We start from the raw sequence: 15,869 nt of genomic DNA, 5'->3' as shown, positions 1-15,869 counted from the left end.
CACGATGGCCCCGCACTCTGAATAGTGCACCCGGCGCTTTTCTTTAGTAATAACCCCCCCTCTGGCTCAACCTGCCCCATCTCCGGCAGATGGCATCCCTGGCGCCTCTGCCCCGTGGTGTTGGTCGCTGGGAGCTGCCTGGCCCCTGGCAGGCTGGGCTCAGCGTGTGTTCCCATGTGGCCCTGAGGGGTGCCTCTCCACAAGGGCACACCTCACCCTCTGGTAGCCAGAGGATGGTGTGACCAGCACCTGTCTCTGTGCACGGCTGCAGCAGTCACTGGTGGTCAATGGTTTGGTTTCTTTGCACCCTTTATTCAGCCCCGACCCAGATTATTTTGGAACAAATCTAGATGTCGTGTCCTTTTACACACAGATGCTGCCATAGGATGAGGACCCTCCCAGGCACCATCACCCTTCGTGTTTGTGGTGGGTGTGTTGTGGTCTCTGGGCACTGACCTGGCTGGGGACAGTTAGTTTATGCTTTTGGTTATTGCTGGTCAAGCTGCCCGGAACGTTTGTGTGTGGCCGTCTGTTTGAATTGTTGCAGCTGAGGAAGTTTCTTGTCTCGACATACAGTTGGGTCGTGTGTTTTTAGTAGTTGTCGAGCTGCCTGTGATTCCATATTTAGGCCATTTACATTTAGTGTGATTATTGATGCGTCAGGGCTTTGCCTGCTATTTCATGTCCCTGCTGGTGTTCATTTCTGTTTTCTTTTCCTTGTCTCCTGTGGGTTACACGATAATTGAAATACTCGATCTTGGTTTGTCTGGCATGTTATTTGGTGTCTCTGTGTAGGTTTTTAGTGGTAACTCTGGGGGTTATGCCGTGGCCAGTCATAAGGAGGGCCAGCATGTGGTCAGTGTGAGTGGACGGGAGACCTGGGTGATGCGGGTGATGCTGCTTCTCCAGGCCCCCGTGGGCCCATCTCCCTGCTGTGGCCGAGCTGCGACACACAGGCGCTCGCCTTCCCAGATGTTCCTGGTGATATCTTTGGCCCATTTCTTTTAACTGCCTCTTCTTTTTTGGCTCGTAGGAGTTTTCTGTCTTTCATGGAAGCAAGTCCTTGTGGGTTTTCTGTTGCAGACCTCTTTTTCACTCTGACTTGCTGTTTGCTCCTTTGTCACTGTCTTGGTGACGTCGTTCCATGAACAGAAGTTCTGATTCTCTGTAACCCGATTTATATTTCTTTTTATTTCTGGTGATTGGATTTTTCATATTAAGACAACTTTGCCTCCTGAAGTCGTGAGCAGACCCCACTGTGTCCTCTCCTGGGCACTTTATCTTTTTTTTTTTAAAGATTTATTTCTGCATACAATTGCCGGGGTACAGGCCAGAGATGCGGGGGGTGAGAGGATCCACCAGAGACAGAGTGGGGAACAGAACATGCAGACTGACCGAAATCCACTGCTGAGGGGAGCAGCGGGGAAACAGGCGAGGTCTGCCCCGCCCTATGGGTAGCTCCCCCGCTGGCCGGGAATTGAACTCGTGCTGCAGAGGCTGTGGACTGCTTCATAGGTTGTGTCCTAACCCTTGCGCCACCGGGGAAGCCCCACTTTATCTTTTCTACCTGACGTATTTCTATCGACAAGGCTCCTGGAATTGATACGTGTAAACAATGTAGGGGTGAAGTTTTCACCTCAGCATGGAGACCCCGCTGACCCGACACTGCCCCGCCGGCCGCAGGCATCTGTGGGGCTCTCCACCCCTGCATGTGCCCAGCGCAGCCTCCCAGCTGTTGAGGATCACGGCCTAATTGTTTTGTGAATCTTACTGTTCTTCGCCTTTTACGCTACTTGAAGCTGAGCAAACTCTGAATAAAAGTCAGTTTCCACTTGTCTGTCCCCAGAAGGAAAACAAAGCAACTGACCTCAGGGCCGGGCTGGGCCGTGGCCCTAGGCTTGTCACAGAGATTTTCCTGGGACGCTGCTACGGCCAGCTTGTGCCCCGAGCGCAGGAGCAGCCCCGCGGCAGGCGTCGGCCGGCCCCGGGGAGCCGTGTGCTCCGCGCTGCCAGCTGGTGTTCTGTTGTTCCTGTGCGAGGCTGCGTCCACTGGGGTCGCTGAGCGCGGGGCCGCGACCCCTGCCTGCACGTGATGCCCTCCGTCCCTCCTGGGGCCCCTGCAGCGCTCTCACCAGGAGGAGGGGTTTGCTTTATTTCTAGTTCCTTTCACGTGTACGCCGCAAGTGACCATCGGCATCTGTCAGATCGGAGTTGCACTCACGACTCCCCCGTTCTCGTCCTGGGGGAGTCCTGCTGGGGGGCTGGCCTGCGCGGGGAGGGGGCCCCGGTGGGCTGATGGGCTTCTGGCCCCGCAGGCATTGGCGCCTGCACTGGGCCGGGCCCCGGGAGGGCGTGAGGCCAGGCTGCCCTTCTCCAAGTGTTGGGCAGAGCTCACCATCCACGTGTGAGGGCTGGGGCTTCCGGGGGTTTTGACTCTTGACTTTGTCTCTTTCGATGCTCTAGAACGAGTCACGCCCTTCCCTGCACGTCAGTCTTGGGGAGACTTGAGACCTTTTTCTAGATTCACTAGGTCGGCACCAAGCTGCCCGCAGCAGCCCCGAGAGGGTCAGCGCTCGCTAGTCTTTCTCCCCAGGAACCTCCTTCGTCTCTTCAAAAATGAAGCGGGTGCTGCCCGCCCCACAGCCCTGGGGTCAGGCGCCCCGGCCCGGCTCACCACGTGCCTTGCAGGTGGTGGCCTTCCTGAGGAAGAGGGGCCAGTTCGTGGGGCTGGTGCTACGGCACCTGGGCACCTCGGCGCTCATGGACCTGCTGCTGCGCCTGGTCAGCTGCGCCGAGCCCTCGGGGCTGCGGCGGGAGGTCCTGCAGGTGAGTGTCCTCCCGCACTGCAGCTGCCGCTCGGCTGCCCGGGAAGGCCTGGCTGGCGGGGCCCAGGGACATGCTGGCTCAGGGGAGTGGGGGCGGGCCCGGCGCCAAGGCCTTCCCGGGAAGGGCGGGCTGCGACAGGACGGCTTCCTGGCATGGCCCCGGGCATCAAGGGGCAGCCCCGCCCTCGGGTCATCAGTTCCGCTCGCCACGCGGCCGCCCCTCAGAGCTGGACAGACGGTGCCGTCCCCAGGCACTGGCGGTCAGTGGTGCCTGAGCCGCTGACCACAGCCCTTCTAAGTGGTGGCCCCCGGGGCGGGGGTCCCCCAGGGCAGGGGTGCCGCCGGCTCTTCTGGCGTGCAGGGCTGGCGACCCCAGCCTTGTGGCCTGGGGCCTGCGCTCAGCCCCCTCTCCCTGCAGTGGCTGGATGAGGAGAAGACGGTGCAGAGGCTGGTGGAGCTGGTCCACCCGAGCCAGGACGAGGACGTGAGTAGCCACTGTCCGCCAGCCACACACCCTCCCGCCAAGCTCACACTCACGAGCGGTTGTTTTTGCTAAAACACAACGCGCGAGTGATGGAAACTCAAGCAGTCAGTGCCCTCGGGGCCTGTGGCCGAGAAACAGTTGCCCCAGACCCAACGGGTCCAGCACGTGCTCACCAGGCCCCGGGGTCACCTCGGCCACGCACTCGGGGTCCCGTGGCCAGGCCCAGGCTCAGCTCTGGCGGGGAGCTTCGCTGGCGGGGGGGTGGGGGATGGGGTGGGAGGGTGGCCCCCAGCGCAGAGGCCGCGCCCACCCCCGCAGGCCTGCCCTCCTGTCTGCCCGGCGCTGCGGCCGGTGTCCCCAAGTGCTGGTGCAGTGGCTCCCGCAGGCTCGTGCCTCACGGAGGGGCCCTGGTGCCTGCCCCAGCGCGGGTGCAGGCTCGGCCTCCACCAGCAGCCGTGGGGGGCTCTCGCCAACCGCCCGCCCTGCCTCCCTCGGCGGAGGACACCGGGCCCGGGGGTGGCCTGTGGCTCTGGCCTGAGGTCCGCCCTGTCCTCACAGAGGCTGTCCAATGCGTCCCAGACGCTGTGCGACATCGTGCGGCTGGGCCGGGAGCAGGGCTGCCAGACCCAGGAGGCCCCGGAGCCCGACCCGCTCCTCGCTGCGCTGCAGTCGTGAGTCGGGCGTGGGGCAGCCGGGTGGGCGTGGGAGGGCACGAGGGGCCCCTGGCCGGGCTCTGGGGGCGCTGACCCTGCCTCTCGCAGGCAGGACTGCGTGGAGCAGCTGCTGAAGAACATGTTCGACGGTCAGCAGACGGAGAGCTGCCTGGTCAGTGGGACGCAGGTGCTCCTGACCTTGCTGGACACCAGGCGGGTCGGGTGGGTGTCTCAGGGCGGGGTGGGGTGGGGTTGGGGGTGGGGGAGGCACGGGGTGGGGGTGGGAGCGGGGGCCCTGCAGGCAGGATAGGCCGCCCTGGGTGTGCTGGCCCGAGTGGGAGGCCTGGGCCCAGCTGGGCTTGTGACCAGGCTTTCATCACCAAGTAGCGGCCGCTGCAGCCGGGGAGAAGCCGGGTGTGTGAGCCCTTGGGCCTTGGCCATCGGGGCTCAGGCCCGTGTGCGGGGCGGGCGGGCAGGCCCCTCCAGGGTGACTGTGGCCCCTGGTTCTCAACCAAGAAACGGCAAAGAATTGGCCAACCCGGTGGCAGGCACCGCCCTCTCTCCCTCTCCCACGGTGTTAGTTTATGGCCTGAAACTAGACTCTGTGGCCAGCCCGGCTCTGCTGAACGGCAGGACGGCACCTTCTTCCGCGTGACCCTGACGCCCGCTCCCTGCTGCTGCGGTGTCTGTGACCCCCAAGGTTTTCCTCTGGGGGCCCCTCGTGCCTTCTGTGACTGGGCAAGGGCTCATGTGAAGGTCTCGGACCCGGGCTTCAAACAGCCGCAGGGGCCGCCCTCCCGCCGCCGCCGCTTTGGTGGCCCCCGCTGCTCGTCCCCACGGGCCCCCCACTTTAAATAACCTCAGACTCCAGCCCGAGGCCGGCGTGCGGCCCGTGTGTGCCTGGCGCCGAGGCGCGGGGCGGCGGGCAGGGAGCACAGAGGTGCCCCTGCGCCAGTGCCAGCGGCCGCCCTCCGGGGCAGAGCAGGGCCGCGGGGGAGAGAGCTGGCGGGTGGGCGCGAGCCACGTGCCGTCTGCTGCCCCGCAGGGCCGAGGGCCTGGCAGACTCCTTTTCTCAGGGACTGGACCGGCTGGGCACCGTGAGCACCGGCGTCCTGCAGGGCATCGAGCCGCGGCTGAAGGACTTCCACCAACTCCTGCTCAACCCGCCCAAGGTAGAGGCCCCGGTGTGGGCCGCAGGGCCAGAGCCTCTGCCCAGTGTCCCTCTCTTAAGGGAGGCCTGGGGTGGACCTCTGGCAGCTCCCCTACAACCTTTTTGCCTTCTGGGGCAGGCTGTCCTCTCGCCTGGCTCACTGCAGCCTGGTCTTGGAGTCCCCTCCTGCCCACGCGCCTGCCCTGGGCCTTGCTCAGCTCAGCTGCTCCAGGCCCGGGTCATGCTGAGAAGATGAGGTGCATGATGCCCACTTACCACTGCCCAGCGCCCCCGGACGCCCACTCACCACTCTTTAGAACCCCCAGACAGTGGTCACCAGTGCCCCCAGATGCCCCAGCTTTTGGCAGCCCTGCCCTGCCCTCGCTGCCCACGCCACTGCCCTCCCAGCGTCCACCTCGGTCAACAGCCTGGGTGGTTGCTCTCCCCCTGAGTAAGCGTCCTGAAGGTAGGGGGTTCTGGAACATCCTGTCGGTGAGAAAGTGGCTGTGTGGGGTGTCAGGAGATGCCCGAGTCCAGCCTGGCAGGCCGCCTGGTCATCTGTCCCCCGTGGGCGTCCAGGCTGCCTGTGGTCAGGTTGAGAGTCTTGGCAGGAGCTTCTGGTCTTGGACACGCCCATGGCCCCTGCAGTGGGCCCCTCGCCCGTCCACTGTCATGAGGTCCTGCAGAGGGTCCCTCTGAGCCCACACTGCAGGCCGCCCGCCCACCCCGGCCCCTGCGCTGCGGAGCCAGTGGAGGCCACACTGGCCACCAGGCCCTGACTGGCAGCGCCTCTGTGTTTGCAGAAAGCGGCGATCCTGACCACCATCGGCGTGCTGGAGGAGCCACTGGGCAGCGCCCGCCTGCACTGTGCACGCCTGGTGGCCGCGCTGCTGCACACCAACACGCCCAGCATCAACCAGGAGCTGTGCCGGCTCAACACCATGGGCCTGCTGCTGGTGAGCGCCGGAGGGCGGGGGGGCTGCTGCTGGTGAGCTCTAGGGGGCCTGCTGCCAGGGGGCGGGGGCGCCGGAGCAAGCTGCTATGGCCCTCAGACCTTCTAGCGGGCCTGGCCGGCAAGAGCCAGCACTGGGGCTGGGCCCAGCCTCGTGGCTGCCTCGAGGCACCCAGGCACCGCCCTGACTGCACCCCGAGGGTGCAGGGGAGCAGGTCCTCTCCCCCTCCTCTCTTCACACACTGTTCTCCCCCCACCCCCACACGCGGCCTTCATGCGGATGCTGCTCAGCACGGCCGGGCCCCCCGCTCTGGCAGCAGCTCGAGAGCCCGTGTGGCCAGCGCCGGTCTCCAGGGCGTCTTTACTTAACTGAACAGAAGCTGCCCCGAGGCAGTGTCCCCCGCCCAGCGCTGGCCACCCCTTCCGTCTCTGGTGTCATGGCCTTGGCCTGCCCCCCCGCCCCCCAGCGGCGTCCCTGTGCTGTGCGCTGTGCCCGCCTGCTCCTGGGCCGGCAGACCCCACCGTGCGGTGGACGCCTGACCCCACCGGCGTGGACACGGCTCTCGCCATGGCCGCCCTGCCCTGGCCTCTTGGTTCTCTCGGGCACTGGAGCCGACTGCTCTGCCCCGGGCGGAGGCGGCGCCTCTTCAAGCTGCAGCCGGTTCCGAGTGCCCGTCCCACTGCCCCCGCAGCCCCTGCTCACTCCTGGGGGTCCTCGCCATGTGAGCCTTGGAGCTCTGTGGCTCCCGTTCACCGGCCTCTCTCCACTGCTTGTCCACGGTGTCACCTTCCAGAACTCGCCACCGCAGGACGCTGCTTGTCCTTCCACGAGCCTGCAGGGTGGCCCCGGGCCTGGCGTCCAGTCTGCCCGGGCCCCCTCTGGGCGCCCCTTCCCCATGGAGCGGTGAGCCCCTGCCGGGCGCCCCTCAGCCAGGGCTCGCGGCCCGCGCAGGGCGTCTGTGTCTGTCCCCGCCGGGCTGTGCCGAGTCCGTGACTTTGTAGTGAGCTTTGGAGCCAGAAGGTGTGATGCCTGCAGACCTGCTGTTCTTTTTAAAGATTCTTTTGTCTTTTGGGGGATCGGTCCCCTAAGAGTATTGTTTCTAAAAACAATACCACTGGGATTTTTTAAATGTATTTTTTATAAGTAAACTTTATTTTTATTTATTTAAAGATTTATTTATTAATGCACACAAGAGCTGGGGTACAGGCCAGAGATGCAGGGGTGAGCGGATTCCCCAGAGACAGAGTGGGGAGCAGAACAGGCAGAGTGACTGAGACACACTGCTGAGGGGAGCAGCGGGGAGACAGGAGAGTCTGCTGCTCCCTGGCCGGCCGGGGATGGAACTCGTGCTGCAGAGGCTGCGGATTGCTTCATAGTGCGGTGCTTCACCCCTTGTGCCACCAGGGAGGCCCAACTTTATTTTTTTAAAAAAGATTTATCTATGCATGCAAGAGCTGAGGTGCTGGCCATAGGGGCGGGGTGAGAGGACTCCCCAGAGACAGGGCGGGGAGCAGAGCAGGCGGGTCCACTGAGACACACTGCTGAGGGGACAGCAGGAGGCAGGAGAGGTCTGCTGCGCCCTGTGGGAATCTCCCCGGCCGGCTGGGGATCCCACTCGAGCTGCAGAGGCTGTGGGCAGCTTCACAGGGCTGTGCTTAACCCCTGCGCCTCCAGGGAGGCCCCCACTGGGATTCTGGTAGAAGTCGCGTTGACTGTCTGAGTCGCCGTGGCCAGGATTACTCTCCTCATAAAGTTCCGCTTTCCACCCAAGAGCAGAGGCCACCTTCCGCTGACCAGGTCTTCTGTCGCGTCAGCGGCGTTGAGTTTTCAGAGCACAAACCTCCCACCTCTTAGGTTTAATGCGTTCTTAAGTGTGTTGTCCTTTTGGATGCTCGTGTAAGAGGAATTGTTGGTCTTCCCGACGTCTTTCTGGCCTGGTCCTGGTGGTGTGTGGACAGACGACTGGCGTTCGTGTGTTGATTCGCACCTGGAGCTGCCGAGTTGGTGCCTCCGCTCTGCCGGGCCACGGGAGGGCCTCAGCGTTGTCTGCTGACAGGATGGTGTCGCCAGTGAAGACGGATAATTTTACTCTTCTCCCTTCTTTTTTTTTTAAAGATTTATTTATTTATTTATTTATTTGTGCACACAAGCACTGGGCACAGTCAGAAGCGCGGGAGGGTGAGAGGATCCACCAGAGTCAGAGCAGAGAGCAGAGAGGCCATGTGGGACCCGACCGGTGCCACAGAAGCTGCGGGCAGCTTCGCAACCCAGCGCTCCACCGCTGCGCCACCGGGGAGGCCCCCTTCTTTTTTTTTTTAAGATTTATTTATTTATGCAAGAACTGGGGCACAGGCCAGATTCACGGTTGGGTGAGAGGGTTCACCAGAGCCAGAGCGGGAAGCAGAGCAGGCGGACTGACGAAGCACACTGCCGAGGGGAGCAGCGGGCGGCAGGAGAGGTCTGCGCGCCATGGGGGACCCTCGCTGGCCGGCCGGGATGGAACCGGCGCTGCAGAGGCTGCGGGCAGCTTCCCAGCACGGCACTCGACCACCTGCACCACCAGGGGAGGCCCTCTTTTCCCTTCTGATGTGGATTCCTTTTCTTCATTTTCCTGCCTGATGGCTCGGCCAGGACTTAGCACCACCCCACGTCGAGTGGAACTGCTGGGCGCGGGCGCTGCCCTGCCCCTGCCCGGCCCGGGGGAGCATCCACTTGCCGCTGAGTGGCCGTCTTGGCTGTGGCGTTGGCTGTGGGCTGGTCACAGCTGCCTCCATCCCGTTGAGGAGGCGTCCTTCTGTTCCTAGCTGTTTCCAGGAAACCGTGTTCAGTGTTGTCAGATGTTCCTTCAGCACCGTTCCATGCCGTGGCGTGGCCTGCCCTGGGCAGTGGCGTCTTGTATCGGCTGATGTTGCCGCGTCGAGCCAGCCTTGCGTTCTGGAAATAATTCCTGCTTGATCGCCAGCCCTCTCGGTGCGCCGCTGGATTGGAGTGTATTTTGCTGAGGGTTTTGTGTCACTATTCGCACGGAAGATCAGTGCTCTTGACCAGACGGGTGGGAAGGCAGCTTTCCTCGTGGCGACGCCCCCGGCGCCGGTGTGAGGAAGTGCTGGCCTCAGTGGCCGGGTCAGGGGTGTCCCGCTTCAGTTCCTGTGAGCGTCTGGAAGGCTCAGTGCTGCGGGCGCGTGGAACGTGTGCCAGTGTGGGCTCTGGTCTGGGCCTTTCTGTGGTGGGAGGCGGGACTGACTGGGCCGGCGTGAAGCCACCTCCAAGGTCTCCCGAGGCCACCCCGCCGTAGGGCTGGAGCCCAGGTTTGGGCTGTGTTTTGTGGGGGGAAGTACCAAATCATACCCCTGACAGCCTGCACCTGGCGGGCCGGCCCCATGCCCACCTGCTGTGCCGGCCTCGGGGCTGCTGTGGCCTGGGCTGTGGGCAGCTGCGAGGTGGTGGGGCGAGCCTGTCACCCTCCCTGCTGGGGCCTCCCGACCAGCTCAGGGGTCAGGCGGGGGCAGCCTGCCATGTGCGGAGGCTGTAGGGAGGGGACAGCCCTCACCTGGCCACGTGAGTGTCCAGGGGAGCGGCCTCCATGCCCCCCATTTGTGGCTCAGCACACATGCCGTAGCAAGGCCAGAGTCAGAGAGGAAGGTCACCCCTGTGCGCCGGGTATGTGGGTGCAGCTCAAGGGCGTCTACAAGGGGGTGAGGCCGGGGAAGACAGGCCGACAGAGCCTCAGGAAAGGGCCCTCGAGCCGAGGAGCTGAGCTCCTGACCCAAGGACGGAGGTGACGCACGGGCCGGCGGCTGGACGTGGGCCCGGCTCTCCCACCCCCGCCCAGGCCAGCCCGTGGAGCCTGCTCGCCCGGGCGCTGCTGGAGTTGCTGGGCCAAGGCTCTTTGCTCCTGCTTTCTCAGGACTTGTTTTTCAAGTACACCTGGAACAACTTCCTGCACTTCCAAGTGGAGCTGTGCATCGCTGCCATCCTGTCCCACGCGCCCCGCGAGGACCGAGTGGAAGCCAGGGGGCCCGAGAGCGTGACGGGGCCTCTGCCTGAGCCCGGGGGCCTCGAGGCGCCCCCACCCGCTCCTGCTGGCTGCCCCGAGAACATGATGGTCACCCATGTAAGTCCAGCTGGGGCCCCATGTGCCTTGCGGCTCCCACCCCCCCACCTGTGGACATGGCCGTTGTGCTGCTTGCCAGTGGCCGCTCAGCTGGGCCTGGGGCATGGGATGTGGCCACCCTGAGGTCTATGGAGGGGGCGGCACGGCCAGACCCGCGCTCGCCGGGCCCACAGGGTGAGCGGGTAGAGGGCGAGGGAGGCCCCGGGAGGCGCGGGGCAGAGGACATGCATCAGAGTCTCATGGAAAGCTCTGGGGGTACTGACCTGTCGAAAACAGTGTGCTGACCTGTGGGTGGCAGACCCTGTGCTCCCCCCGGGGTCACCCCAGAGCCGGGGTCCCACTGTGTCCCAAGCAGGCAGCAGGTGCGGGTGGAGGCGGGTGCATCAGTGGAGATGGGTCCCGCCTGGGCGGGGGCCGGGGCTGGGAGCCAGGGCCGGGCTGCCTGCCGGGGCATCTCCGTCGAGGCCGCGCTGGATGGGACCCTGGAGCGGGCGGGCAACTGGAGGCGTGGGCTGGGGCCAGGCCGGGGAAGCAGCCTGGGCAGACGAGGGCCGGCGGGGCTGGGGCTGGAGGTGAGGTGGGGCCGGCAGGGGCTGGTCCTCTCCTGGGGCCTCCGGTGGTGTCCTCCTGGGGCCGGGAGGCCGCAGGCCCTGGTGTGCCACGCCCAGGGCTGTCCCCAGCACCGGCATCCTCTCCCCCAGCTCTTCCAGCAGTGCTGCTTAGTCCAGAGGATCCTGGAGGCCTGGGAGGCCAACGACCACACACAGTAAGCGGCTCGGGGTGGCTGGGACACTGACCGATCAGGGCTCAGGGCTGCCCCCGGAGGTCTGGCTGTCGGACGGTCCTGCCCCTGGAGAGAGGCTGTGACTGCCTGGTCTGACGGGGGCCTCCTTGGCCGTCAGCGGCAGGACCCGCACCGATGTCTGCGCCCCGGCCGCTGCTCTTTGCCGGCCCCTGGCCCTGCTGCTCCGGGGCCCGCTGGCGGGGGCCTTGGGGGGAGGGGCGGGGCGGCCTGCGGTGCCCAGAGGCCCTGGCCCCGTGGCTCTCTGCCACGCCCCCCACCTCCTGGCCCATGCGGCCCTGGGGGCCCCGCGCAGTGCTGGGGAGCAGGATGGAGGGAGAAAGAGCAAAATCCCTGAACTCCTCAAAATCACCCTCCCAAAAATAGGAATCTGGAAAAAGTAATTAAAAGACTATTTAAAAGACACTCGTTGATGCTTTTAAAAGGGAATTTGCTAGAGAAATGAAAACGACAGCCTGGGCCACGTCACACAGTAAACCTAAGCCAGGAGCAGCCTCACCGCACAGGCCAGGTCCCCAGGGGCCGCTGCCCCTCGCCGGGCAGCCTGTGTGACCGCGTGGCCCTGCCCGCCGGCCGGGCTACAGGGAGGAGGAGCCACGGCAGTCCCCGGGGGGCTGGGGCAGCTCCTGGGCGGCGGCGTCCTCCCGGGGAGCTACTGGCCGTCTCCGCCCCGCGGCCTGCGTGGGGACGCCCGGGGCCCTGGAGGGGCCGTGGCCACACCGGGTTCCGGACATGCCTCTGGCTGGCGCGCGTCCCTCGCCAGGCCGCGGGGCTGCAGGAGCCCGTGTGCGTGCAGCTGATGGAATCGAGAGGACACCCCCGAGGCCGCGGCACAGCCGTCGGGGCAGGTGGCGGCCGAGGCGTCTGCCCTCCCCCCGGCCTTCGCGCTCCGGCCTGCTGGGCTCCAGCTCTCGGCTGGGGATTTGGGTCCCTGGGGTCTCGGTGCTCGGCCCAGGGTGCTGAGTGGTGCTGCGGGCACGGGCGCTCGGTCCGTGTGGACTTGGTGGTGGTGAGAGGGCCAGACGGCCAGCTCACAGCCGGCTTCGCCCCAGGCCAGGCTGGTGGAGGGACGGGGCCCTTGGGGACGCTGTGGGGACCAGGCCCCCCCATGCGCAGGGCGACAGCGCGACCGCCTGGCCGCTGCCCCACGCTGCTGTACGCTCACAGGGCAGCCGGCGGCATGAGGCGTGGAAACATGGGCCACCTCACTCGCATCGCCAACGCTGTGGCACAGAACCTGGAGAGGGGGCCCGCGCAGACCCCCACCAGTGAGGCCATCCGAGGTGAGCCCTGTCCGCGGTCACCCTCCTGCCGGGCGGGGCTGGGGGTGCCCAGAGGAGGAGCAAGGGGTGGACTCGGAGGTGGCTGGGGTTGCCTGCAGCCCCGAGGGCTTGGTTGGTGACTGCTCAGCGGTCAGGACTGGGGGACTTGGGCAGGGGCTGTCTGCCCCAGCTTTTCCTGGGGGCCTGAGGCCCGGGTGAGGTGGGCGCCTGTGGGAGGGGCCGGGTGCTGGCAGGAGCGAGCCAGCTGGCCTGGTGGGTCCACGGGCAGGAGAGCCGTCCTGCAGCTGCACCCGAGTGGGACTTGGGCCCTGCCTGGGCAAGGGGCCGGGGCCACTGTGCACACGGTCAGCTCGGCTGTGCTGCTGGCATGGCTTGGGGGTGAGGCCCTGCGGCCTCCTGGGCTTGGTGGCCGCCTCCGGTGCCCTCAGCTGGGGGCCCCGGGGACCCAAGGGCAGGTGCGAGCCGCTCCGCGAGGACAGGAGAGCAGTTCTGGCCCCGGGGCCTCGGCCGGTCGGGCCTGGGGTGTGTCCTGCCCGGGACGAGGGTCTGCGGGGCAGAGGCCGGAGCCAAGACGGGGTGCCCGGGCTGGTGAACGCCCGGGGCCCGGGAGCCGGCCCGCCGATCTGCCCAGGGACGCGGCCCGGCCGGCGGCGGCTGCCGGCACATTGCCCAGCGCCCTCCCGCCCTCCGCGCCCGCTCACCAGGCGCCCCCCGCAGGGCTCCCCGCGGACTGCCGCGGGCGCTGGGAGAGCTTCGTGGAGGAGACGCTGACCGAGGCCAACCGCAGGAACGCCGTGGACCTGGTGAGCGCGGGCGGGGCCGCAGGCCGCGCTGCCCCTTCCGCGCCGGCTCGGCGCCTGCAGCCCCCGCGGGCTCCCGGGCGGGCGGGCGGGCAGGCGGCGGCGGTCCCGGCCGCGGGGCTCACGCGCGCCGACTCTGGCCGTTTCAGGTCAGCACCCACCACCTGCACCCCTCGAGTGAGGAGGAGGACATGGAGGGCGTGTTCCCTAACGAGCTGTCCCTTCAGCAGGTGCGTGTGGGCCGCGCTGCGGCCGCGCCCTCCAGGCCGTGCGGAGGCCCCGGGCCTCCAGGAGCGTCTCCCGGCCGCGGGGCGGCCGCCCCGCTCGCCGTTCAGGGGGCCCCCGGGCCCCCGCACTGGACAGCACCCCCGGGGCTCGGTGGCAAGCGCGGAGGCTAACTAGGCCGCCCGGCCGGAGCCGCGGGGCGCGGGCCGGTCCCGGGCCTCGGGTCTGAGCCGCCCGCGGCCGCGTCTCTCGCAGGCGTTCTCCGAGTACCAGGTCCAGCAGATGGCCGCCGCCTTCGTGGACCAGTTCGGCTTCAACGACGAGGAGTTCGCGGACCAGGACGACAGCGTCAAGTGAGCCCGCAGCCGCGCCCGGCAGCCCCGGCCCCGCGTCCACTGCCCCGCGCCCGGGGGCCCGGCGGCCCCGCGCCCGAGGGGACAGGCCGCGGGCGCCCAGGCCGGCGCTGAGGCGGCCTCGTTCCCGCAGCGCCCCGTTTGACAGGATCGCGGAGATCGCCTTCCGCGTGGACGCCGCCGAGGACGGCGTGAGTGTCCCGGGCCGCGGGGGGCGGGGGCGGGGCGGGGGCCGGCCGGGCGCCGGAGAGCCACGTTGTCCCTCCCAGCCCAACGCCGCCCTGTTCGAGGCCTGCTGCGGCGACCGCATCCAGCCCTTCGACGACGACGACGAGGACGACATCTGGGAGGACAGGGACGCGCCCCGCGCCGCCCGCGCGACGGCCAGAGCCAGGTGCGCGCCGAGGCCCCGCCCCGCCCGCCCAGGCCCCGCCCCGCCCGCCCAGGCCCCGCCCCCGAAGCCCCGCCCCCGCCCGCCGAAGCCCCGCCCCCGCCCGCCGAAGCCCGGCCCCGCCCCTGAGCGCCGCGCGTCTCCGCAGGTTTGGGGGTGTCCGGGTCTCTGAGAGCGGCTCCAAGAACGGCCGGGAGGGGAGGGGGAGCGCGGAGGCGGACGCTCCCGGCCGGAAGGACGGGCCCCGCGCGGAGAGCGGCTCGGAAGGTACCCGGGCGGGCCGGGGCGCGCGGGGGCGCGGGCCGGGGGGCGCGCGGGGCGCGGGCCGGGGGGCGCGCGGGGCGCGGGCCGGGGGGCGCGCGGGGGCCGGGGCCGTGACCGCGCTCTCCCCGCAGGCGCCGCCTGGACGGCCTCGGAGCAGCCGGCAGGGCCCCCGGCGTCGGCCCCGGGCGCGGCCCCCGCGGAGACGGGCTGGGCCGCCTTCCCCGACCTGCAGCCCTTCTGCTGGTGAGGCGGGCGGGGGGGGCGCCCCCGGGGCGCCGGGCCGGGGCTCAGCTTCCCCCTCGTCCGCAGCGCCGAGTCGGGGCCCCGGTGCAGCTCCCCGGTGGACGCAGGCAGCGCCGACCCGCGGGCCGGCCCGGAGCCGGGCGCAGCGCGCGCGCGTGAGTGGGCGCCGGGGTCCCGGGCGGGCGGGCCGGGGGCGCCGGGGCCGAGGGGCGCGCCCGGGGGGCCCGGGACCCCGGCGCGCGGCCCCGCCCCTCACGCCGCGTCTTGCAGGCGGCCGCGCCCCCCCGAGCGCCTGGAGCGCGGGGGTCCCCGGGAAGGCGCCCGCCGCGGCCGCGGCCTCCGGCGGCGGCGACGGCCCCGAGCGGACGGCGGCTGCGGCCCCCGAGGCCGGCGGCGCGGGACCCGGCCGGGAGGCTCCGCCGCGGCCCGCGGCGGCCCCGAGGTGCGCGGGGCGGGCGGGGGCGGGCCCTGGGGCCGCGGGGGTCGCGGGGACCCGCGGGGCGGGCGCGGGGTTGGGGGGCTCCAGCGGGAGGCGCGCGGGGCCCGGGCGTCCGGCCGCGCCGCTCGGCAGCACTTGGAGGCGTGATGGGGCCCGGGGACCCCGCCCGCGCGCTGCCCCTGCCCCTGCGGGGCCGCTCCTTCCCCGCACCCCTAAACCTTGCGCCGCGGAGCGCGCGGCCGTGACGCCACCACGTGCCCCCACAGGGCGCCCGCGGACGCGACCTCCCCGGGGCCCGCCGCGCCCCCCAGCCCCGCCGGCGCCTCCCCGGGGCCCGCGGCCAAGGACAGGTGAGCGGCCGGCCCGGGGCGGGGGGCGCCGGGCGACCCCGCCGGCCTCCCCCCGCAGGAAGCCGGGGGCCCCGCCCGCCGCCCGCCGCGGCCCGGCCCGAGGGAGGCCGCGGCCGCCGAACCACCTGGTGATGCAATTTGTCTTTAATTTAACTTAACTTAAAATAAATGCTGCACTGGTGACGCTGGCAGTGGACGCGGCGCGCGCCCGGCCCGGCGGGCACAGCAATAAGGCGCCCTCCCGGCGGGCGGCTGCACCCCCGGCTGCCTTAAAGACCCCGCCCGGCGCCCCCACCCGGGCCGGCCGGCGGCGGGGCGCCGCCGGGAAGGGCGGGGCTGCGGGGCCGGGGGTGCAGGGTTACTTCGAGTTTTTAATGTTCCGATATCTGACAGGGCACCCCGAACCCCAACTCCAAATAAAAGCCGTGTTATTCTTACTGCCGCGCCTCTGTGCTGTTCCCCGCCAGGCCGGAGGCCCCAGGCTGGCCCGCGCGGCCCCCGTAGGCCGGGGCCCCCCCAGATCCACCCGCAGGGCCTCCG

The 15,869-nt window shown here is 68.5% G+C and overlaps 1 protein-coding gene across 1 annotated transcript in view; it reads left to right on the top strand.

The window, feature by feature from the left end:
- The window catches only part of PPP6R2 (protein phosphatase 6 regulatory subunit 2), a 32,674-nt gene extending 16,841 nt beyond the window's left edge, over positions 1-15,833 (top strand). Inside the window, exons 5-24 of the mRNA XM_037515138.2 lie at positions 2,689-2,826; positions 3,244-3,309; positions 3,868-3,980; positions 4,071-4,184; positions 5,008-5,134; positions 5,916-6,068; positions 9,973-10,179; positions 10,881-10,945; positions 12,149-12,264; positions 12,982-13,067; positions 13,214-13,294; positions 13,545-13,642; positions 13,776-13,833; positions 13,912-14,036; positions 14,182-14,300; positions 14,429-14,540; positions 14,607-14,695; positions 14,811-14,982; positions 15,246-15,329; positions 15,797-15,833. Coding sequence (XP_037371035.1) covers positions 2,689-2,826; positions 3,244-3,309; positions 3,868-3,980; positions 4,071-4,184; positions 5,008-5,134; positions 5,916-6,068; positions 9,973-10,179; positions 10,881-10,945; positions 12,149-12,264; positions 12,982-13,067; positions 13,214-13,294; positions 13,545-13,642; positions 13,776-13,833; positions 13,912-14,036; positions 14,182-14,300; positions 14,429-14,540; positions 14,607-14,695; positions 14,811-14,982; positions 15,246-15,329; positions 15,797-15,833 — 2,160 coding nt within the window. The remainder of the gene's footprint in view (positions 1-2,688; positions 2,827-3,243; positions 3,310-3,867; positions 3,981-4,070; positions 4,185-5,007; positions 5,135-5,915; positions 6,069-9,972; positions 10,180-10,880; positions 10,946-12,148; positions 12,265-12,981; positions 13,068-13,213; positions 13,295-13,544; positions 13,643-13,775; positions 13,834-13,911; positions 14,037-14,181; positions 14,301-14,428; positions 14,541-14,606; positions 14,696-14,810; positions 14,983-15,245; positions 15,330-15,796) is intronic.
- The last annotated feature ends 36 nt before the right edge of the window (positions 15,834-15,869 follow it).

The sequence above is a fragment of the Talpa occidentalis genome, unplaced genomic scaffold, assembly GCF_014898055.3.
Source record: "Talpa occidentalis isolate TD23 unplaced genomic scaffold, MPIMG_talOcc4v2.1 talOcc4.16, whole genome shotgun sequence".
Lineage (NCBI taxonomy): Eukaryota > Metazoa > Chordata > Mammalia > Eulipotyphla > Talpidae > Talpa > Talpa occidentalis.
Note: the sequence above shows the minus strand (reverse complement) of the source record. Positions and strands in the feature narration are given on the sequence as shown.